At 40.1% G+C, this 25,237-nt stretch overlaps 1 protein-coding gene across 7 annotated transcripts in view; it reads right to left on the reverse strand.

Annotated features, from left to right (window-relative positions):
* Positions 1-201: 201 nt before the first annotated feature.
* The window catches only part of KCNK2 (potassium two pore domain channel subfamily K member 2), a 158,234-nt gene continuing 133,198 nt past the window's right edge, over positions 202-25,237 (reverse strand). For all 7 annotated transcript variants that reach the window (XM_061625206.1, XM_061625205.1, XM_061625207.1 and 4 more), the window contains one exon: positions 202-2,552. In XM_061625206.1, the coding sequence (XP_061481190.1) occupies positions 2,235-2,552 (318 nt within the window). In that variant the 3' untranslated portion in view covers positions 202-2,234. The remainder of the gene's footprint in view (positions 2,553-25,237) is intronic.

Here is a 25,237-nt window from a genome sequence, read left to right on the forward strand (position 1 = left end):
GAAAATACAGGCCAGTTGTGTACACCCAGCCTTGCCATATAATGTGTTTAAGACAAAGTGGAAGCATAAAGCAATAGCAGCAAGAGAATGTTCACTTTTCTTATTGGAGAAGAAACAAGTTGATGCTAAGAGGACAAATTATTTTGTATCTCCCAAAATAATTTTATTTGCTAAAATTAAGAAGGTTCAATTTGGTACAAAGTTATCCTAATTCCAGAGCTCTACCATGCTAGTTTTACAAAAGATTTCTCAATGTCATAATGGCAACAAGCAGGAAACTCAGTAAGACATGTTTTAATTAAAAACTTTATTATTTTTATTTTCATTACAATTCACAGTTTATGCATGGCAAGAGAACCTTCCTTACCATGTCAACATTCAGAACACTGTGCTGGGAGAAATGGTTGGGAGGGGACCTTTTTTCTTTGATAAGCTTGGCCTGGTAAGAGTTAACGGAACTTTGCTGATTTGAGATGAACACTCTCAGTAACTCTTCATTGATTGCTATTTACAATGTTAACTTAAGATTTGTTAGAAAAGAAGATGAAGCATCCATAAATTTAACATTCATAGTTCATAATGCTACTTTATAATCAGACGATATGGATTTGTTATTTGAATTGTGTCCAATCTAAGTCCTATTATGCTTTAAATGCTCAGAGCCAAGGGTGTGGCCCTGAAATAGCTCTGCAGATGCAATTCTCTGATTTCAATGGAGTCTGCACCATAGTTATGCTTTGAGGATCAGGCTGCCTATTAATCTCTTAAGGGGTGTTATATTTATTTTATATACAGCCAGGTTACAATAGAATAAAATGATAAAAAATCCATTATTTTTTAATTCTGCATTCCTTCTGAAACTTGTACACACTTAGAAACAAAAGACACAGGAAGCTATAAAATTAATGTTTTTTTCTCTTTAAAACAATTAAAGAAATCCCAAGGATTGGTTTCAGATCTGCATATCAGCCTGTTCTACCCAAATATGCAGTTATATTCAGATTGTGCTATTGGTCAACTGTTGTTCATATCTGCATTTGTGTTCAGATACCGTCTATATTCTCGATGTAGAAAGTCACAGTGATGCCAGTTTCAACTGCATTCCCACTTTTAATCCCAGCTCCAGAATGGGCAAAAAACACTGTAGGATGTAACATTCAGGAAAGCAATCAGCAGGCAGGATCCCTGTGCTAAAATAGCATATGGTATGACGTAGCTTAAACAATGATAATTTTGAAATCTTTTTTTGCCAGCAGCATTGGGTTTAATAGAAATGCTGATGATTCAGGATTGTTTTTGTTTGTGTGTAAATGAGTCTTTTGAATGCACCAAGTTAATCTCGCTTTATCAGATTGTTTCATAACACAAAACTGAAGGTTTTTGGTATGTGATGCATGGAACTGCTAGCTACAGCTTAAGTAATGAGACCTAACATGAATCCATAAATTTTACAGGTCTATAGAGTGTACATATATCATCTTCACCTGAGTTAAAAAAAAATATTTGCAGGGGGACACCTTTTTGCAATCCGTGTAATTGCAGTGCCTTTAAAGCTAGACTTAGGAGCGGTGCTTTGATGTCCTTGGATTTGGCATCAGTTTTTTAATGCTGGTATCCTCAGCTTTAGACACCCTGAAAACATGATTGTTTTGGGCTAGATGAAATACCAAAATGAGTTATGTTAGTCATGCAAGAACCAACCAACCAACCAACCAACAAAAAACCTTACGAGAGTTATAGAGGTTCTGTTTCTTTAAAAGATAAGGCACTGACAAAAATTTCTTAGGTAAAAGGCTGCATAAGATTTTCTTGCCATTTACATATAGATTGTAGTCCATACATGGTCCGTTCCTAGGCTTGGTAAGGTAGACCCTGAAAAGTTTAAGGACTGATCCCTCAAAGCTACATTGTTAACCTAAACCAGCAGTATTCATTCTTAACGCCTTATGGCACATTAGGAGAGATGAAAAAACAGTCTGGGCACAAAAAAGGCATCAAACATTGCTTGTTCCAGCATTTGTCAATGACAGAAGTGCCATTCATTTTGTGTCTTTCAAGAGATATGATGGTGACTCTGAATCCTTATTGTGGGTGGATTTCTGTTGGAATTCATGCACGTGATTAAAAAAATGCTATTAGCATCAGTTATGGACAGGGAAAAAATTTCAGGAACTACAAGGTAAGTCTAAACCATAGGCGGCTTCTTATTAAAATATCAGGATTCAAAGCCAGTGCTACTTAATGTTTTCAATAACAGCAATTTCTTCTGCTGCACAGTGAGGAGTCAAGCCATTCATATAAATGCTGTCTGTCTTTGTGATGGCAGGCAAGATGTCTTTCTCGCTGGTGAGGTGGTTGACAGACAAGGTTCTCTTGCAAGGAGTCAGGTCTTGGCTGTGGTTCACTGCCATTTCTGCAGAGAGCTTCCTTTTGATGGAGGTAGCCCGCTGGAACTTGTCATAAATCTCCACACTCAGGCGCCTGCGTGTTTCTTTGAACTCTGCCGTAACATTGGCTGTCCATTCAGCTGCATGAGCTCTGAACTCTCCCACCTAAGGAACATAAGAACAGAGGGAAGAAGGGAGAGAGAAAAGAGAGGGAAGGAGGGAGAAAGAGAATGGAGAGAGAGAGAATGTTGCTATGCACTATAAAAACCAATATGTATGTTAAGGTTCCATAGGAACAAAAAGATCCAGTGTTATCAAAAGCTGACAAAGAGCAGCTGCCCATTGGCACAACTCCTTTGTGCTCCCAAATACTCCCTGTGATTGATGCTCAATCTCTTAATTATTTTATTTCAGTGGAAGAATTTAGCTGCCATCATACTAATGTAATAAAAAGGACATGCAGCAACAGCTAGAAATCTCTACAGCTAAAACATTTCACAGCTCTTTTTATAATTTTATCTAGGCCAGTAAGGTGAAATTGCCTTTTAAAAATTAAGCCTTGACAGCTGAGAGGACCCCAGCTGGACAGGGAGCACTGAATTCCCAGAAATCCAGGCTGTGTGTTATGTGTTGTTACCAGGGGAGCTGTCGTGGTTATTTATGGACACCCTGGCTGTATGTGTAATGATCCCTGTGAGACTCGACACAGGCGTTTCTAAATTTAGATGGAAAGGGCTTTTCAAAGAAAAATTTCAGCTGTCGCTGTTCTGGTTTTAGTGCACGTTCAAACTGAGGATTAATTCAAGTGACAGTTTTAGTCAAGTCAGCAGAATGATTGCCAATTTCTTCTTCCACTGTAGTAATAAAATTACCACATGAAACTTGCAAGGGTGATAGAAAGGTGATCACTAATATTTTCAAATCTGATATATATAGTCCCAGGATACAGGTATAATGATAAGCATGGAAGCCCATTTCTAAAAATAATATAAGCTAACTAATATTTCTCTTTTGCACAATTTGAGATGATCTCAAATATGATCTCTGTGTATGTGGCTAGCCACTTGGGCTAATATTTTTTTTCTATTTATTACTTGAAATATTTTTAATATCCTGCTTTTTCATTTGTAATTGAAAGGAGTGTGCAATATATATAGAAAAAGTAAATATAAATACAGTAAGTCAATACCAACAAATCAAAGTCATCAGTAGACTGAAACTGACTGAAACAGCAGAAAGACTAACAATCTTTATGTTGTAAGGTTGACTGCTTTCCCCATTGCTATTTTGATTTGAAAGTCTTGCTGCTGTACTTGTATTCATTCATTCATCATATTACATTCATATCCTGCCTTTCCTGCAAGGAGCTCAAGGCGGTGCACATGATTGTTTTCCACCCCCATTTATCCTTTCAACAACCTTTTAAGGGAGGCCAGGCTGAGTAGTGACTGGTCCCAGGTCACCCAGCGCACTTCATGACCAAGCAGGGATTTGAACTTGGGCCTCTACAGTCCTACTCTGGCACCCTACTTACTTACCTGACTCTTTGACCAAACAGTTTAATTAATTAAACCTAATTAAAGGCCTAAAAGTGGGCAGGTGGGGATAAAGAAAATATGTTATCATTATATGCCAATTATATAGTTCTTACCAGGACTTTTTTGTGACAGTACTCACTGGTACCGAGTACCGACACCTCTTTTTTTGCTCTCCATAGCAACCATTTTGTGTGCTGGCACTCACAGCACTTTTATCAAGGTATGAGTACTGGTACCTCATTTTTTTTAACCAAAAAAAGCACTGGCCTTATGCACTAACAGATCCAATCAGTGATCAGCTTGCCATGGCGAACTGTTGGCTGTCATTCAAAGTTCTAGATATGGATCCAACTATAGCCCTCCAAGTGTTACTAAAAGGGCAAGGAAGACATGTGAAGGGAGCCCTGGGGATGAGTGCACTAGCTCTTCCCCCTCTCTGTCACCCTTTCAGTGATTTCCAACTAATGGAAGGCAACGTACTGTAGTGGAGAGCCTTCTGTATCTGTGGAGGCTCCCCACACATTTTAGAAAATGAATCTGAAAGAATTATCTCCCCTCAGATCTCAGTGTCCAGCCTTTGTGAGTCCCAACGCTGGTCAGCTTTCCTTCTCTCCTTCCCAGTATCCCCTTCCTTTTCTCTTTTTTGTTGCTTTGCATTCAGTTCAGTTCAGTCCCCCCAAGAATGCACACTCTTACTGTGCCCAAGTTCCCCAAACTCCCACCAAACTTTACACAGAATAAAACTTCTGAAGGGGCTACACTTGCTCCACCTTCCCACTACTGAAATAACCCCTCGAACCCTGGAACAGCCCCATGGGTAATTTTCTTCTCTCACATTACTTGCACCGTGATTTTCTTTTCCTACCTGTTTCCATGTTTGCCCTGCCCTTTCATTTCCCAAACAAAGCTAGCCACAGGCAGTGCTGTTTGATTCTAACCTGTTACTCCAATTTGACTAGCTCAATGGATGTCCACCTGGCATCTATTATCCTCCCCTTACCATATTTGGTATTTGAGCCCTTCTCTCTTAACCTCCAATATTTAATCTATCTATCTATCTATCTATCTATCTATCTATCTATCTATCTATCTATCTATCTATCTATCTATCTATCTATCTATCTATCTATCTATCTATCTATCTATCTATCTATCTATCTATCTATCTATCTATCTATCTATCTGTCTATCTGTCTGTCTGTCTGTCTGTCTGTCTGTCTGTCTGTCTGTCTGTCTGTCTGTCTGTCTGTCTGTCTGTCTGTCTGTCTGTCTGTCTCTGTCTATGCCAATAATTATAAATCCAAGCAGTTTACATAAAATATCAATAAAAATCAAGTTAAAATGAGTTGATCTAAAAATGCCAAAATATAAATAAAAATCCTCAGTTAAGCATATACATTATATATTCAAAATACATATTAGAATGCATGTGAGTTTTACATATCTGGGTAGGGTTGCCTAAACAAAAAGGTTTTTTGGCAGCCTAACATAAGTGGGCAGGGAGTTCCAGAGTACAGGTGCTGCCATGCTGAAGTATTGATTACTTACAAGTGTGGAATGGACATTGTGTGGCCCCTGTAAAAGTGCTAGTTCAGCAGATCAAAGTGGTTGAGTGGGCATATATGGAGTAAGGCAATCCCCAAGTAACCTGGTCCCAAGCTGTTAAGGGCTTGATATACTCATAGTAACACCTTGAATTTGGCCCAGTATCAAATCAGCAGCCAGTGCAGATCTCTGAGCAAGGATGTAATATGCTGAGAGACTCTCACTGCTGGCAGCAGCCATGCTGCAACATTCTGCACTAACTGCTGTTTCCAGATCAAGTTCAAAGGAAGCCCTGCATAGAGTGCATTGCAGTAATCTAATCCACATAGAGCACACTGCAGTAAAAGTTGCCAGTACAATTTGAATGCAGCCTACATACAATTCATTTCTTAAGAACTTGCATACCAATCAATCTCTCTCTGTTTTTGCAATAAATCTGTAAATTATTTTATGCTAAAACGTTGGTGTCTTATCTGGCTGTTATTCCCCTGATACTAGCTGTATTATAAATTTAGTTTACTCTGTGGCACACTGTGACTCTGAGCTCAAGACTGGGAAATAAATGTAATGGTTAGGTATACAAGTACTTGTGCATGCATGTACATGTGTAGATAATGACATAGGGTATCACTCTTGATGAAGTCACCCATGTACCCAGTGTGCAGAGGTATCTAATATGACACAGATTTTTATGGTCACTCCATTCAAGTTGGGAGCAGATAATGCATGAGCACTTTTAAAACCCATGGATTTATTTTCATGATTCATTAAGTTCAGAGAGGTGATAGACTGATTAAAAAATTCCACAGTGAATCTCTTTATAAGAATTACTGCACTTAAATAATTTAGCCTAATAGCAGAATTTTCAGTCATTGGCAAGCAAAGTGAGATTAGCAGGTGCATTTAAAAATTTTTAAAAAACACAACCAACATGAATTATGAAGCATCTGCTTATCAAAGATTGCATTGTTTGGCCTGAAACAGAAAGAAACAGGATTATAGATCAATGTATTGTGAAGACATCTTGCAAAGGCTGTTTTGTACTGTGGTTTCTCATAAGCACCTATTTTTTTCAGAAATGGGGAAAATTTTAAAAAAATCATTTCCTGTGCTATGAAGTTCTTCATTCAGAGAATGCGATGAGACAGCCTCTCCCACACCCAACCCCTGTTTTCTGTATGCTAATAAGTTACTGGATATGGGAATTGTTCAGGGATTGATCTTATTTGGGACTACAGCCATACTAGGACAGAAGCCTTGTAGTGCTCAGACCTCAGGGACAAAGGGACAGAAGGGAAGAGAGGAAAAAAATATATTTTCTTTTCTTCCCAAGGCCTTACCCTGGTATGCTATGTAGTGCTAGAGGGCTCAGGTTTGGGGCTGGCTGCTAAGCCAGCTATATTTGGAGAGGAATCTGGAAAGTGGGGAAGGAAAAAGCATGCCTTTCCACTGTTTCCTTCTCCATGGAACATCCCTGCATAGTACTAAAAACAGTTCAAAATATTCTCTTAGGGTGCAATTCAACTCGTATTTACCCCGGGCTGAGAGGAGTTGGATGTGGCAGGGTTCCAGCTCCACTGGGCTCAGCCATGGCAGAAGGGATGCGGACAGAAAGCAGCAGAAGGCCTGAAAAAGCGGTGTTCTGTGGGTGTGTCAGAAGGGGGGACTTACTCAACATCCAATTTCCATTTGAAGCATTCTTATGGGTCCCAATCTGGGCCAAGGTTATGCTGAGAAAAAGGTCTGTCTAAGAAAATATTATAATGGAAGTCAATGGGGAATGCTTACTCGCCAGCAGGGGCATATGTGAGAGCTGCCTTTTTCTTTTCCATTCATGTATGCAGCTCCCAGCTGAGCCGACATTCTGCCAGCCCAAATGGCAAATGGATGCCATGGAGCTTCCCACCGGCTCTTCCTCCACCGGCTTCCCTTGAATTGGATTGCTTTGTTAGCCAGAGACTTCATGGTTGACAGGAACAGTATCTTTCAGCCATCAAATGCCTGAGTAAACAGGAATGTTTTTAAATTCTTCCTGAAAGTCAGTAATGAGGGAGATAGACACACCTCATCTGGAAGAAGCAGCCAATGTGATTTCAGAGAAAGCTTGGGACACATACAGGAAGCTGAAAGAAGGCCAGGCAAAGGAAGAGTACAGACAGGTGGCACGGAATTGCAGGGAGAGTGTCAGGAAGGTTAAAGCTGAGAATGAGCTGAGGTTAGTGAGAGGTACCAAAAGCAAAAAAAAAAAAAAGCTTTCTCCAGGTACATCCATAGTAAAAGACAGAGAAAAGAAATGGTGGAACAGCTACTCAAAGAGGATGGCAAAAGATGACAAAGAAAAGGCAGCAGTGTTCAATTCCTACTTTGGCTCAGTTTTATCCCAAAAAGAGGGTCTATGACCCTCCTGGGAAACAGTTGAAGGGGCAGGATTACAGCTTGAGATTGATAGACAAATGGTCAAGGAATATCTAATCACTTTGAATAAGTTCAAATCTCCAGGGCCTGATCAACTGCATTCTAGAGTACTGAAGGAACTGGCTGAAGAACTCCTAGAACTGCTGTCTATTATATTTGTGAAATTGTGGAGGATGAACAAAGTGCTGGATGACTGCAAGAGGGCTAATGTCCCTATCTTCAAAAAGAGCAGAAAGGAAGAACCTGGGAACTACAGACCAATCAGCCTGACATTGATCCCTGGGAAATTTTTTTGGAGCAGATTATAAAGCAATCAATCTGTAATAACCTTGAAAACAATGCAGTGATTATTAGAAGCCAACATGGATTTATCAAGAACAAATCGTGCCAGAATAATCTTATCTCATTTTTTGATTGGGTATCCTCCCTGGTAGACTGTGGGAATGCTGTGGACATAATATATCTCAACTTCAGCAAAGCTTTTGACAATGGGCCCCATTCATATTCTGATTAGCAAGCTAGCTGAATGTGGGCTGAAACAACTATCAGGTGGATCCACAGTTGGCTACAGAATTGTATTCAAAAAGTGCTTATCAATGGTTTCGTCTCAAACTGGGGGGAGGTAACCATTGGGGTACCGCAGGGCTCAGCCCTGGTTCCAGTGCTCTTCAACTTTTTAATTAATTACTTGGATGAGGAGGTGCAGGGAATGCTTATCAAATTTGCAGAAGATACAAAATTGGGAGGGATAGCTAATACCTTGGAAAACAGAAACAAAATTCAAAGGAATCTTGACAGGCTGGGGCATTAGGCTGAAGACAACAGAATGAAATTTAACAAGGATAAGTGTAAACTTCTACAACTAGGAAAAAGAAAGCAAATGCAGAGTTATAAGATGGGGGATAATTGGCTCAGCAATACTACATGCAAGAAGGATCTTGGGATTGTTGTTGATCACAAGCTGAATATGAGCCAACAGTGTGATGTGGCTGAAAAAAAGGCAAATGCTATATTAGGCTGCATTAACAGTATAGTTTCCAAATTGCGTGAAGTATTGGTTCCCCTCTATTTGGCACTAGTTAGGCCTCATCCTGAGTACTGCATCCAGTTCTGGACACCACATTTTATGAAGGATTCAGAGAAGCTGGATTGGGTTCAGAGGTGGGCAACGAAGATGAACTGGAAACAAAGCCCTATGTGGACAGACTGAAAGAACTGGGCCTTGAGAAGACTGAGGGGAGATATGATAGCAGTCTTCAAGTACTTGAAAGGTCACACAGAGGAGGACCAGAATCTCTTCTCGATTGTCCCAGAGTGCAGGACACGGAATAATGGGCTCAAGTTGCAGGAAGCCAGATTTTGGCTGAACATTAGGAAAAACGTCCTGACTATTAGAGCGGCATGGCAATGGAACTGATTACTTAGGGAGGTGGTGGGGTCTCCAACACTGGAGGCATTCAAGAGGCATGTCAGGTATGCTTTAACTTGGATTCCTGCATTGAGCAGGGGGTTGGACTCAATGACCTTACAGGCTCCTTCCAACTCTATGATTTTATGATTCTATACCTCTCCATCCCTAGTTTGCAATAAGCTGTTAGTGGCATGGCCAGGCTAATTCCCTCTCCTTCTCCTCTCCTCACACATTTATGTTTTCTTTTTCTGCACTCATCTTACATCTCAGCATTGTATGCATCTCAGAAACTCACAGAAGCTTGTCAAGCTAGACTTCGTGTTTGTTTGTTTAAATCTTTCCCCTTCGGTTCATAAACTTGGATACCCAGGTTGGCTTTACCATTAGGAAAAATGACGTGGCAGCTGATTTGGGGTGTATTGGAAAGGCAGCACATTGTTAGACATTTAATTTATCACAGTTGCATTTTAGCTAAAGGAATGGGAAGAGGTTCTTCTGGGATTCTCTGCCTCAGGGGCCAAAATAACTAGCACCTGAGTTTTAAATACTATGCGCCTTGACTTGCAGGGGATGGGGGGAGGCAGGCAGGTGTGCCACTTGGTGTTCTACCTCTGGCACCACAATGTCTTGGGCTGCCCCTGAATATAATACTGCATATCTAGGGAGAGACCTGGGTATGTAGAAGCCACTACCTTATTTTTGAGTGGACTTGATTTGCTTCCCGATTATTAATTAAATGTATATCCCACCCTTCCTCCCAGAAGGAGCCCAGAGCAGCAAACAAAAACACTAAAACCACTTTAAAACATCTTAAAAACAAAATAGTTTAAAACATATTACAACATCTTTAAAAACATATTAAAACAAAATACAGACTGGGATAAGGTCTCTACTTAAAACACTTCTTGAAAGAGGAAGGTCTTCAGTAGGCGCCAAAAACATAACAGAGATACTGCCTGTCTAATATTTAAGCGGAGGGAATTCTAAAAGGTAGGCGCCACAACACTAAAGGTCCACTTCCTGTGTAGTGTGGAACGGACCTCCTGATAACATGGTATCTGCAGGAGGTCCTCCCCTGCAAAGCACAGTGATTGAGAGGGGTAAAGACATCTTTCAGGTATTTCACATCTCTCATAGTCATTCAACCACTTCAGTTTGTTATTAGCTTACTGTGGTAGCAGAATATTACCCATTAAGGTGATCCTAGGCACACAGATAATGGATCAGGCCTCTTTGCAACAGCATTAGTTAAAACAGAAATGCCTACAGTAGGTTGGATCCAGAGACATATGAGCAAAAGTCTGCTTGCACAACAGGGATTTTCTGGTTCTTCTCCCCAACCTCCCAACCCCATGTCCCTTGCAAAGCCACTCCTGAGGTCAGGGGCCTTCTGGAATTGTGTGTGATGGGATATGGGGGCTATAGTAGGATGGGAGAATTCAGAAGAATTCAGCAGGGCACCCTTGTACAAGTGGAAGAGCCTTTCCACTCATGTAAGACATCTCATGTATACCATCCGGGATCAAATAAAAAAATAGTCATACTGTTTTACAATTCTCCCCTCAATGGCAAATTGAGAACATATTCCTTCCATTTACAAAATTCCTTCTGTGTTCCTTCATAACTTAAGTGGGGCCAAGCACTTTCACAACAAATGTTGCTAAGTAAAAACACAAACAAGCCAAAAGGCACAATCTAGAGAAAATTTAAAGAACGCTTATGTCCTTTTTAAAATCAATGGGAATAGCCTAATTCTGGATTGCTCCTTCAGCATTCTCTCCCTCCCCGCCACCCTCAATACAGAATATTTGCCCACTTTCACTAGTCTAAAGTACTATTTCTTTTCTCCTGTGCCACATACGCTGTTATAATAAAATCTGAAAATGTCACTGACAATCTGGACTGTTGTATTTCAAGGCAACGTGTAAAGCCTCCTGGATTTAAAATGAGATGTTATTAGACTTGCTTTGTTTTGGATACCACCTTTCTTCTCTGCCACCATCTCATGCTTGAGTTCAGGCCAGTTCTTCAAAATACAAACCTCCTGAACTGACCTCTTATTTTGCTTTTTCTAAAGAACCAGCTGGCTATGCAGTAGGAACTATTCATGTTTATGAAAATTATTTGGTCTTCACTCTTGATACACATATTGTATATCCAGAAGATGACAAGGTACGTCTCCACAAATCACTATAAAATGGGGGCGGGAGGAGGTCCATCAAACTATATTCATACCATTTTTATATGAGTATGGCTTTGGATTCAATGATTCTATGAAAACTCCCAAATGTGCAGTCAGTCATCATCAGATCCAAAGAAGAACATGCAAAGCAAGATTGCATAGGCTATAGCCTTGCACAGTCTCTTCATCTCACCTTTCAACATAGTAATAGCGAACTGCCAAGTAATATTTTACTGTTATATTTCAGAGATGTTTTAAACAGACCAATCCAAACTCCTAGTTAGGTGCAATGGGGTGGAACAGGGTGATGAAGCAACCAACACATCTGAAGGCCCGCTGTTTCTGCCAGGCAGAGTGGAAAGGGGGGAGCAATTATTTATGACATTTGCTACATCACCTGCAGCCTGGCACAGCAGAGGGGCCCAAACTGGACCTCTCACCTAGCAATGGGCCAGCTTTGAATCCAGCACTGTCTTTGCCTTGCAGAACCACCATTGTAATGCACCATTTGAGGGGCGGGATTATACTGGCTATCCTGGACAGCATTCTGGACACATCCAAAGATTGAACTGTCTCAGTTGTAGCATCCAAGTAACAATAAATTTATTTGTTCGTTTGTTTAAAAGCATTTATAAACTGCTTTATGTTTTTAAAAATCCATAATTGATGTTCAACATAAAAACAATATAATTAAAACAAAAATATAACATATCCAGTAAAACAGTGGTATATAAAACACATAAAAACAAGCAAAAATAAGAATTCAGACAAATTAAAAAACAGGATCCAATCTTAGGGCCAGAGAAAGTCCGGATGAAAAGATATGCCTTTACAAGACAGTTGAAGCAACTGTTGGTTGCCTCTTCATGTATGGCAGAGGGAAGGGCATTCCATAGTACAGGGGCAATAGTGGAAAATGCCCATATTTGGGTCATCATCCTATGATATTTGGTAGGGTATGATACAAGCAGAATTTACCCAGATGATCTAGGTAATCTTAGAAGTCTATTAAGGAACAGGTGGTCTTTCAGGTAACCTGGCCCTGATATTGAGCAATTTTATTCTTCTCAATGTTCTTGGTCACAATGTGCCTCTAGGGCACGTTTCCTGATTAATTTTGTACGTGTTAAGATAAATAGGTGATAAGGATTTCTTATAGCACACAATTCCTTTTGATGCTTGGGTTAGTGGCATATATGGTGGTGTCAACCTTCTCTGTTGCATCTGGTTGCAGAAAGATGGCATAACAGTTGCTTGAAATAACAATGAGCAAGATTATTGCTCTGGACTTCCAATTCTTCTGTGCCCTCAAATGCACTCAGAGAAAATGTTACCTTTTCATAGTACAACCCACATAGTACAACCAAGCTCCAAAGGTTACTGAAGGAGGCTGTGTAATTTTTAGACTGCCAGAGTACATAAGCAACAAGCTCTTATAATTAAATTCTTCTTCCTCTTTATAACAATGTTTTGGTGAGAGTTCAGCTTCCTTTCCCCCCCTGAGGTATGACATTTTCTCATGGTACACTCAATTTTAGCTTAATTTGTAGCTTGGAAGTCACTCAGCAACTGATACTAAGTGATTGAAATGCCAGTTGTTTTGTATTTTGTACTGAAACCCCAAATGTTTGTACATGTGTATCGTAGAATAGCGAGGATGATTTAACTTTTTTCGTTGAACCTCTTTTTGTTTATTAGAGCAGGACTGATATAGAATTCCTAAATGACAGAACAAGCAACATTTTCTTGTACTACTTGTAATTCAATGAAAAATGTTATTCCTTATGTTTAGCCATCCTATAAATAGAATTAATCAAAATCTCATGACCATCTGATGTGAATGAGAACATATCACAGAGAGTTTAGGGGTTATTGAACTGATATAACAGGCATTATTTAACTGATACAGTAACAATAAACCGGCCCAATGTATGTACTGACAGTTGGGGAAAGAGTTACACCGTAGAAAGATCTACCATACAAAATGTTTTTTGGGGTGAGTGGGTAGGTTGCAAACTTATTTAAATCTATATTTTTAACCAACTTTCTTCACCATACAGAAGTGTGCACATTTCTATCACTACCATAAAACTGTCCTAAATGAACAACTGAATGAAATAACAGATAGGCTGAAAACACCCTTGGAATAAAATGTATTAGGTGAGAAGCTTTTGTGTACTGTGCTCCCTCTTTTATAATTTCTAACAATTATGACTAATGCATTGTCTGAAGCTCTGAAATCATTTTCCCTGATGGAGTTGCCAGTTATTTAAAAATAAAACTCCCCATTAACCTCCTGACAATATAGCAGTCTAACTAGAAAGAATAAGTGTCACATTTTCCATGCAGAAGACTAGAGTACAGAATGTTTTGTCTTCCCTTTCAAAAATCTCCCCCCCCCAGTTTTTCAGAAGTTGCTAAGTTTGCCTCAGTTTCTGAAAACAGATGGGCTCAGATGGAATCACTAGAAAGCAGGGTGATTGCTGGGGTACTTGTGCCAATTTATTGTTTGGCTAGGAAGGCTGATCCACTTTTAGTTCAGTCTTGTCTTTGAAGACAGCCAGCAAGATGAATTTCTTAAAATCGAAAATAACAGGACACTCCAAGGTCTTTTAAAAAGTTTCCAACTCTTTTAGTTGCAGCCAAAAGCATAAAACTATTACTTCAACGAAGTCTAATGGTTCAAAAATAAAATAAAATAAAGGAACCTGTAGTACTTTTAAAATCCATCTGGGTGACTGTGAGGGATAGCAATAAGTTTCCAATACACAAGGTAGCCATCTATTGCTTCAGTGCTGGCCAAGTAGGTCCCTGCACAGTAATATTCCATATCTACACTCAAGAACACCCCTGTTCTCTGATGTTGTTAGCATGAACAAAGGTTGAGGGTTTTGTTCAATACACTAATAAGCCATCCTGTTTCCTAGATGATTTACATAGACCCCATTATTCTAAAGCTTCCTCACATTTCCACTTTTTTTCAGTTGCTATTTGAGCAATCCTTGAGTAATCCTTCAACTTCAAACAGCTTGGTCTTATTTGAAAGGAAAAAAGGAAGAAGCAAGCCAATAATCTAACTCTGCTGTTTATACCCTGCTCTCACAGCCAGAATGTGGGAGAAAAATGGCCCACTTGTTTACTTCAACATCCCTCCCCCAAAATTACTATGATTGCACTGGGAAAATAACTCACTGTGATTAAAAGCTGCACCTATCTGTCAAAATGAAAACTTTGCCAGCCTCTCCATCCCCTTTCCTCTCAAGCTCTGGGTGTTTTCCAGTCAGCTTACTTTTGATTCTTAGAAAATAAAAGGGAGGGGAAATGGGTGTGTGTTTTAAGTTTATGAAAAAAAAAACTGAGGCAACTGAGAAGGTTGGGCAATCTCTAATCAAGATGCCTTGTCAATGGCACAATCTGACCTGGTAACCTGAAAGACTACTCCAAATCAACTCCATTCACCTTGTTATTTAGAGTACATAAAGAGTTATTTCACACCCCTACTAAACAGAGCCTTCGGGGACTGTTTAGTGATATACATAGGCAAACTGGAAGCAACAGTCAGTAGTTACTTGAAAGCAGATGTCTGGACTAGAGATGGAGGTCCTTCGACAGGGAAATGAAGTGGTAAGGCAGGAAGTCAGCCAGATACATCAACTATGGATAGCCCCTGGTGTTTTCTTTTTAAATTTGTTATGACTAGAGCTTGGAAAAGTTACTTTTTTGAACTACAGCTCCCATCAGCCCCAGCCAGCATGACCACTGGATTGGACTGATGGGAGTTGTAGTTCAAAAAAGTAACTTTTCCAAGCTCTGTTATGACATCCGCTAGAGTGGAACTGAGGCCTATGCACTGGTATATCAAAACATCATTCCCTTAGTGACTTTTCATCTGGCACACCTTGGTGTTCTGTCTTCTCTTGGAAAACCTATTGTTGCTCAGTCAAGAGAGAATAAATGAATATGGAGTTTGGGTGATTGATGAGGTGGCTCTTCAGATAACTCAGATGATCTGGTCTGCTAGTACCAGGCTCATTGTTTGACAAGGGGAGGTCCCTAGAAGAGGCCACTTCATATCTCCTGGGACCATGTTGTCAGGAGCTCCAGGGGCTTGAACTGGCAGCCTTTGAATATGTGTGTCTGGCTACGTAATCTGACAGTGGAACATACAGTTCAGTTGCGTTGCATGGTGAACCATTAAAGTGCATGTTGCAGTCTCTGCATAGACACCTTAGTATTTTCAGGTCCTGGACTGACACACACACACACACACACACACACACACACACACACACACACACACACACACACACACACACACACACACACACACACACACACACACACACACACACACACACACACACACACACACACACACACACACACACACACACACACACACACACACACACACACACACACACACACACACACACACACACACACACACACACACACACACACACACACACACACACACACACTCTCTCTCTCTCTCTCTCTCTCTCTCTCTCTCTCTCTCTCTCTCTCTCTAGCTCTCTAGCTCTCTCTCTCTCTCTCTCTAGCTCTCTCTCTCTCTAGCTCTCTCTCTCTCTCTCTCTAGCTCTCTCTCTCTCTAGCTCTCTCTCTCTCTCTCTCTAGCTCTCTAGCTCTCTCTAGCTCTCTCTAGCTCTCTCTAGCTCTTTGATCACCCTGGAGGAGAAGATGTATAAGAAAACTGCTTGTTCTAACAAGGTCTTTTGTGTTCCTGTATCCTTTGGTTATCCTTCAGTCCTAACTTCTGTGTTGCTCATTGCTCTTGCCATCTGGTTTGATCATTGGTTCTGTATGCTCATTGGTCCTGATTATTGGCCAGGACCACGGCTCCAGATTCTCAGATCTTGTCTCACCTGCTGCCCAGCTCTAACACATGTGAACTCTTGAAATCACATCTTCCAGGTTATAACCCAAGATCACCTTCCAGGAGAAGACGTGTGACAACAGCCTCCTTCGAGTCAGTATCTGGATCATTAGTTGTAGCCTTGACACAGAGAATTAGAATGTGTGGATTGTCACTTTTCTACATCATACTTATCCAAGTCTTTTGTTAGCCATTTGTATAAATTATTATTTATGGGAAGAACTAGATTAGACTACTATAATGTGTTGTGCATGGGGATGCCTTTGAAAACCATGCAGAAAGCTAAACTAGCACAAAATGAAGAAGAATATTGACTAGAACTATACCTCTTACCACTATTAAAACATTTCCATTGGTTCCTGTGCATTTCTGTGGCTTAAAGAGCTGATGTTGATCTTAAAGTGACACGAGACCTAGGTACCTAAACGATTGTCTACTCCCATATGTACATGTTCAATAACCAGACTTTTCTTCTAGAGTCCAACGTTCAGAAGCTAGATATGTGGCAACTGGAGAGAGGACATCTTCTGTGTCCCAGTAGTGGAATATTCTTCCATGAGACATTTGTCTGGCACCTATTCTGAATAGTTTTAGGTGACAGGTTAACATTATTTGACTGAATGAATGAAGTTGATTTCAGTGCTACATTTGAGGTTTTATTGTTAAGCTCTTTCATTGTTCTGTGCTGTGTTCTGTTGTTTTAGTGATTTTATTCAGATTGTAAATGGTAATTGTATTGTATCTTAATGATGCTGGGCGTGGACAGTACCCAAATAAATAGGAATAACATTGGCTTATCACCTGGCTTTTTAAAAAAATAAGCCCCTTTATTTACTTAAAAGGCTGTGTATAAATTTATTAAATAAACAAATGAGCATTAGCCCATATATCACAAAAGAATTACTGAAAATTCATCCGTTCTACCCCTTCTTATCACCAAACATTCTTTTGGCATTTCAGATGCATTAGAATAAGTAGTTTTAAGAGCATCTCATGTGCAGTTTAACCTTCCACTGAAGCCAATGGCAAAACGCTCACTTATTACAATGGATCAGGATCAGATTACTAATGATATCACAATGGATAAACTGAAGGTAAAATTCCCAATTCAGAGATATTCAAAAAGGCAAAGAAGAATGGTGGAACCAAGTGTGGGAGTAGTGTTAAAAGATCCCTAAAGCACATAACATTGCATTTTTCTAATCTTAAAATGTATGAAAAAATTATTCTCAACCAGAAAAGCTATTATTTTTAAAAAACAATTATGAGTGTACAAGGTTGCCAAAGACATTTGGATTATTTTCCACCAGACTTGTTTATGTTTAACATAGTACTGTGGGCTGATCTCACATCTGATACAGCCATAAAGGTGTAAAAGTTGATGTCTGTCTGTCTCTTCATCAAAGAACATATGGTTGAGCTGAAAAAGTTCCCTCCTCACCTCTGACTTAGGACAATATTATCCTGGTTCATGCAATATATAGATATTACTAGCATTAATTGAAGCTAGTTTAGTGGTAGATGTTTTAGTGGAGCCCAAAGGTCCAATCTACTTACTTCACAGTAATACAAAATGGAGTACTTGAGGCAACTGTGGAGTACATGATTTGAAAACTGCCTATTAAGGAAATGAGGCACTTGGCCGCCTCTGAAATTAAGCTTAATCAGAAATCTCATTCTAACTAATTAAGCTTCTTGACTTTAATATAATTTTGATAGACAACTGTGCAATGTATGTGGTATAACACTTGACTGTCCAGAAAAAATGTACTCCAAGGGATAACTCCTACTGAAACAAACCAAAGGGTTACAATATGAAAATAGCAAATCAGTGCTTGATTAATCAAAGAGTAGAATAATGATTGTGAAACTCCCTGAGAGGTAGTACTGCTGAAAATAAATGCCAGAGACACAGGGTTGCCATAACATATGTACTATATCTATCTTGTTTCATAACAGCCTTACAAACAGGAAATGCTTTCTTTTATATCCATTTGCCATTCTCTTCTGCATTCGTGCATTTATAAAAGATTAAATCATTATTTCTTAAATTTCTGGTGCGCAAGGCACACTTTTTCTGTTTTAAAATGGAAGACACAATTTGGTCTTAGACATACAACAGTTTACTTTTATAATGTGTAAGAATTACTTATCCACAGAGGAGCCCACACCCTGACAGGAAGGAGGCAAGCTGAAACCAGAGATGTGCCAGGCAGCCTACTCTGAGGATAGGATAATTGTGATGCATCTCTCTTCGGATGTGACTGAACAGTCCAGTCACAATGGATAAAGATACTTAACATAATTATGTGCCCCTAGCTGAAGTTGACTGAAAGCAGACCATGCTAGCACAATGAATCATGCAGATGAACAACAGACATCCTCTTCAAGATTCAGGCAAACCTTAGCTTTTTTATGTCCCACTGATTTCCATAGAGGAGAGTTAAGCATGTAGTTAATTTTTTCATTGAAATTAATGGTGATTAATTGAAATTAATCCAACTTTTGCTGGATCCTACAAAATGTTTGCTTTTATCTTCAAAAAGAAAGGAAGTAAACTGCATATTGGCCCCAGCTAGTCCAAGAATGCTATTTTTCTCTTTACATGAAAACTCTTGCTTTTCTTCAAAGGCATGGATAAAAGTGACAAGAAATTTGCTTTTCAGAAGGAAACAGACCTAACAAAACTGTTAAAAGACCCTCTCCACACATGCTGTGGCCACTACCAGTTTCTCAACTAGCAAAGCTGGGTCCAGGAAAGGGATGGGATCCACTTGTTGGTGCATGCTTGATTGCATTCTGTTGATCTGACAGGCAGTTCTGTTTCAAGTTAGTTATTTTTTTGCTATTTTTTGCTTTTACCGTTCCAATTTTTCCCCCTCCCCAAAAATAATGACATTATTATCAATCGCTTCCTTTCAGAAAGGAAAGCAGCTTTCTTTCTGCCCAGTGCCTGCATGCCTACCCAATCCCCCTCCTTCCCTGCCTCCCAACTTCTATTGGATTCCCCCCCCGAGAGATTTGTTTAATGCAAAGCAAAGACACAGATGGTCAGTTTAACCATAGTAAAGCAAAGGCACAGGCTGGTCAGTTTCACATTAGCAAAGCAAAGACATGGGGTGCAAAACAAAGAGCAGGCTGGTTACTTTAACAATAGCAAAACAAACTTACATCCTGGACAGTTTCACATTAGCAAAGCAGAGGCAGGCTGGTCAGTTTCATATTAGCAAAGCAAATTTTGATGCATATTTTAAATTTTAAAAAAAATACAGTGTCAGAAAAGCCAGGGAAACTCACAGCATTCAGGATCAATCCACAAAGATAGTAAAACTGCAGACTTTTAGGAAGACTGGTGCCAAATTTGATTTTAGCGAAATTCATGCCCATCCCTAGTCCAGGACTACTCCGGGGTGTGCTCCTGTTCTGGCAGTGCAACATTTACCCTGTCAGTCACAGATACCCCTACCTCTTTCAGAGTGCTCCAATACCTTTAGAGCAGTGTCACAGTGTTAAAGTCACGGAATGGTCAAAAAAGAATCAACAGGTGAATTACTTCTGTCAGCCTCTAGGTGATGGTTATTCACCAGTGACATCTGTTCTATATATTCAGTCTGAAATGGGTTGAGGAAGGATTTCTGATTCAAGAAAGCCAAGAGTTGCTATGCCTCCATGCACCTAACAACCACTCCTAAAATGTGAAGTTGGAAGCATCCATGTAATGGGAGTCATCACAATGGTTTCTTAAGTAGGGGACAAATTACCAAACCTTTAACAAGGGCACAATACCCAGTGATTATCCCTAATAACTTCATTGCTACACACTGTTGTCAAACTCCCTGCCTTGTTTTCTTCTGTCTCCACATTCAGCCATATCACTTTTTGCTTCTACTTATGAAAACTAAAAGCTATAGGGCAAAAATCACATATTGATGTCATGAAGACTACAACAATGTTGCAAACTATTTAGGTCCAGGCCTGTGCCACTGAAACCAGCCATGTTGATGGCATTACAGGATAAAAAATTGACTTCCACAAACTCCCTCTTCACCACAAGGAAAGTAAATTCTATTGTGACTGCGAAACATAATTGCAAGGAACAATCCTGCATTGCCATGCTATACCGAAAAAGGTTTGTCATATGTTCGTCTGTGAGCAGAAAACCTTCCACCAAGAAAAGAAGCCAACATGCCCCAACATAATTCAAAATATCTTTATGTAAGTTCCTTGTAAAAAACAAACACCCCCCTCCCTTGAAGGTAGCATGTTAATGCAATAGAGTAGTTTCCTGACAACACAAAAACTAATAAAATTCACTCTACACTTCCTGCCAACAATAGCTCTAAAACCGTTTGTGATTAATAAGTTCTTTTATTGTGAGTTCTTATATTCTGGATTAAAGGGATGTCATATGGGTCTAGGCATTTCAAAAGAAAATAGATATGATTAAGAGCAGAAAGTTTGCAGTGGTACCTTGACTACATATAGTCAGAATAAAAATGGGGGGAAGTCCAAGTGAAAGCCATTAGGTAACAGGATCCTGCTTTAGGCAAGAAAACATGAACAAAAGCACAATGTGCTTTTCATTTCTGTAGAAATAGTGAATACACTTGTTTAGATTACAGAAGTGAGAAAGATAATGATATAAAAACAGAATATTCATTTCAGTTGCTTGAGCAACTGTAGGTTTGGCACAGTTTTGTGCTATAGTGCCTGTCAAGTAACAGCGCACTAAGTATACAGTAGGAAAGTAATTGAAGCACTTAGTGTGTGTAAACTTTCTTTTTCTTTTTGCAAGGGCCAAAGCACACATTAAACTAAGGAAACTACTTGTCACAGTGGATAGGTTACAGTTATCTCCATCCTGGCCAGAACAGCTAGAACTACTTATCACATGGATCACTACCATCATGTTGTGAGTCTCTATGCCAAGTTTGAAGAATATGTGGCTCTACAGATGTTGTTGGACTACAACTCCGATTATCCTTGATCATTGGCCATGCTGGTTGGAGCTGATGGGAGCTGCAGTCCAGCAACAGGAGCTTCCAGATATACCTTTTGTAGTGCTACAGCTCATGTCCCCCCCCATTTTTATACATGTTTCCACATGATGTCATTATTATTTGGTTGTTATTGTGCATTGTTTCAGTCATCAAACTGCTTTTTTTCTATCATAAAAATTCCAACATTTATTAATTAATTAAATGTATATCCTGCCCTTCCTCCCAAAAGGAGCCCAGGGTAGCAAACAGCAAGTGATCAAACAATAAAAACATCTTAAAAACAAAACATCTTAAAAACAATTCCAATATAGATGCAGACTGGGATAAAGATATCTACTTACAAGGCTTGTTGAAAGAGGAAGTTCTTCAGTAAGTGCCAAAAAGACAACAGGAATGGTGCCTAACATTTAAGGGGAGTGAATTCCCAAAGATAGTTGCCACAACAGTAATGATCTGATTTGGGAAAGAGCCAGAATGGTTCTGCAGTATTTTCATTGTGTGGAAGGTGTTTCCTGCTTTTACGTGTACTGGTGGGTGGTGGTGGTTTGAGTGACTTCTGTTTTGTGCCTGTCCATCTTTTTTGACAGGAGGCCTGCCACCACAGTGTCTAAAATAGCTCAGTTCAACACAGTGAACTCTAGCATTTCCTGCTGTCTATTCTCCTAATCTTCTAATCTCCCACAGGATCAGAATTATGGAATACCAGGTGACACACACACACACACCAGCTCGCTGCTCGCTTTGCTCACCAACCCTGCGTACCATCATCAAAGGTCCACCATGCCGCATGGGTCACCAGAGTGCTCCCCCACCCCTTGCAGATCACCAGAGCTTTCCCTGCCCCCCCTCCATAGGTTGCTAGACCTTCTCCGGCCCCTTTGGTTGCCAAAGCTCCCCCTTTTGTAAGTGTGGCACTTTCAAATATATATATAGATTTATAGGGGAAAGTGCAATCACCTTTTCCCTCAAAAAAATACCAGTGATAGGTGACTGATGGTGTAGATCGTCTGCTACAATTTTCCTTCCCCAAAAATGGGAATAAACAGCACTATAAACACCACTATAACAGTACATCTGGAAGGGCCCAGCATCTGGAAGGCACCATGTTGGCTAACCCTGTTCTGTGCCCTTGACAGAAACGACAGGAACAGAAAGCTAGAGTCTGGTTCCTCATAGCTTGGTACACCCCACGCTATACATTATGGTGAGGAGAGGAAGCACTCAACTCAGAACCCCATTCAAAGCAGCCTCTCTATGGTAAGTTTAAGTTTTGGTCCAGCAATAGTTAATGCCATGCTAACTCTTCTTCAACAATGACTGTACAAGAAAAATAGCTACACTATAACATAACACCCTTGAAGGAAAGGGGCAGTAAGAGTCCTACTGGATCAGACCAGAGAAAGAGAGAGCCTTCAGAAAAAAAGACAACTAATGGGGAAATGGTAGAGGTTTATAAAATTATGTATAATATTAGAACTCATGCATCACCCAAGGAAATGGATTGGTAGCATATTCAAGACAGGCAAAGAGAGATACAGTACATAATTCACGGAACTTGCTTTCACAAGATGTGGTGTCAGCTATGAGACTGAAATAGAATTAAACACATTTATGGAGGACAGGTCTATTGACAGGCTAATGGAATAAATGGCAACGTGCCTCCGAATACCAGTTGCTGGGAGGTAAACAATGAAAGAGGACTTCCCAGAAGCATCTGTCTCCTCACTGTTGAAACACAATGCTAGAGCAGAGCAGAAATACAACACGGCTTTGCTTATGTTCTTTCTTATATCCATCTACTTCAGCATCCTGTTTTAAGCACTGGTCAAGCAAATGCTTCTAGGAAGCCCAAATGCAGTTCATGAAGCAACAGCCTTTCTTATTGTTTATTCCCAGCACGTCTCATTCAGTAGAATACTAAATAACATTTAAAAGGCTAATATTAAACTTAAAGCAACCACATGCACACAAGGCAGGTTATGGGATGCTCTTGCCTATCTTTTCTTTCTTCCTCATTATAGCTTGCTCCTGATGAGGCAGGGCACATGGACACAATAGTACCAAATGAAATCTTCAGCCATTTCCATTCCAGGATGCAAGAGCTAAGATACTGTCAAAACATAACACAGAATTTAAGTCTAACAACTTGGCAAGGGACATTGTCAGATAACGGAGGCCAGGGCTAAAGAATTAGACAGAAAGAGCAATCTGGAACTGGAACCAGATAATGATCCAACAAGAGCAGAACTAAAAAGTGTTTCTTCTTAGACTGCATTCAGACATGAAGTTTATTGCATTAGTTTTACTGATATAATGGTAGTACTGATTTCTAACATTCTTTCCACACTGCAGTACTTTATGGAATTGTGGCTTTTTGACCAATATACTATGATGTTACACTCAATTTCATTCACACCAGTAGGCGTGGTATGACACCACAATGAATGTTATTGGACATCTCACTACTCCCCCATCCTTTCCACACATGCACGCTTCCCCCATGAAAACAGTGGGAAAGAACTGTATACCAGTACAGTGTACCCCAAATTTCATCACTTTACTCCTGTGATTTTCTGGGTTAATGGGGTTACAATTGGATTTTTTTTGGGAAGCAATTAATACAGAAATGAGCACTCAGCTTCCACTATATTCCACTAGATTTCCAGAAGTGGCTTTTACGTGAAAGATCAAATAAAATGCAGAAATTATCAGATAAAGAAATGTCGGGAAAACAAAATAAACTGCTGGCTGAATGCAGCCTTAGTAACTAGAATGCAATATACTCCAAGAATGTCTCAGAAGAAAATAGAGCTCTGCTGGACCAGTCCAAAGGCCTGTTTGGTACAGCTTCCTACAGTTCCCAATAAGATGCCTCCAGGAAACCTAAAACCAAGATATGAGGGCAATAGGCCTCTCCTGTTCTTGTTCCCCAGCCACAGGCATGTTGCCTCCGATAGAGGAGGTAGTATACAGCCGTCATGGCTACTAGCTATTGATAGCCTTCTCCTCCATCAATTTGTCTAATCCACTTTTAAATCCATCTAAGTTGGTGACCATCAACACATCTTGTGGAAGTTAATTCCATAATTTAACTATGTGCTGTGTGAAGAAGTACTTCCTTTGGTATGTTGTGAATCTCCCACCATTCAGCGTCACCAGGTGGCCCCAGGTTCTGGTGTTATGAGAGGGAGGAAAAAAGTACATCCACTTTCTACACATCACACATAATTGTATACACTTCTTTCATGTTCCTCCCACCCTTACTTGCCCTTTAAAATAAAAAGAACCAAACATTGTAACCATATAATGCCTTACAACACATATCCACTTAAGCAACTCCAATTCATTGCAGTGCAGCGTGGTATAACACATACAGGAAGATTTGTCTCAGCATCATGAGACAAACTGACAAGAACACAACAGTTTAACACCCCTGAGCCATATGTCAGATCAGGGCCCAGAGTCACAGGCTTTCCCCCTGAGAGATACACTATGCTTTTGCTATAAGAAATATATCTTCAGATTAATGTGCCATTATGAGCTGGATGCCAGGCTTTCCTGGAAATAAATGAATGTGAAATACTGAAGTGCACTCATACCAAACTTCCTGACCAGATAACACTACTAGACATAGAAGAAACTTACAGGATTGCTGAGGGAGGGCTACCTGGTGACCTGTGGGGGGGAGGGCTGGCTTGTGACCCGTGAGGGGGAGGGTAGGCTGGTGACCAGGAGAGGGAGGGGGAGGGTGGGCTGGTGATATGGGAGGGCGAGGGAGAGTGCTGGTGACTTGTGGGGGGAGGAACCCTGGCAACCCATGGGTTGGAAGGGGGAGCATTGGTGACCCATGGGGTGCACT

Source organism: Rhineura floridana, chromosome 4 (assembly GCF_030035675.1).
Source record: "Rhineura floridana isolate rRhiFlo1 chromosome 4, rRhiFlo1.hap2, whole genome shotgun sequence".
Classification (NCBI taxonomy): domain Eukaryota; kingdom Metazoa; phylum Chordata; class Lepidosauria; order Squamata; family Rhineuridae; genus Rhineura; species Rhineura floridana.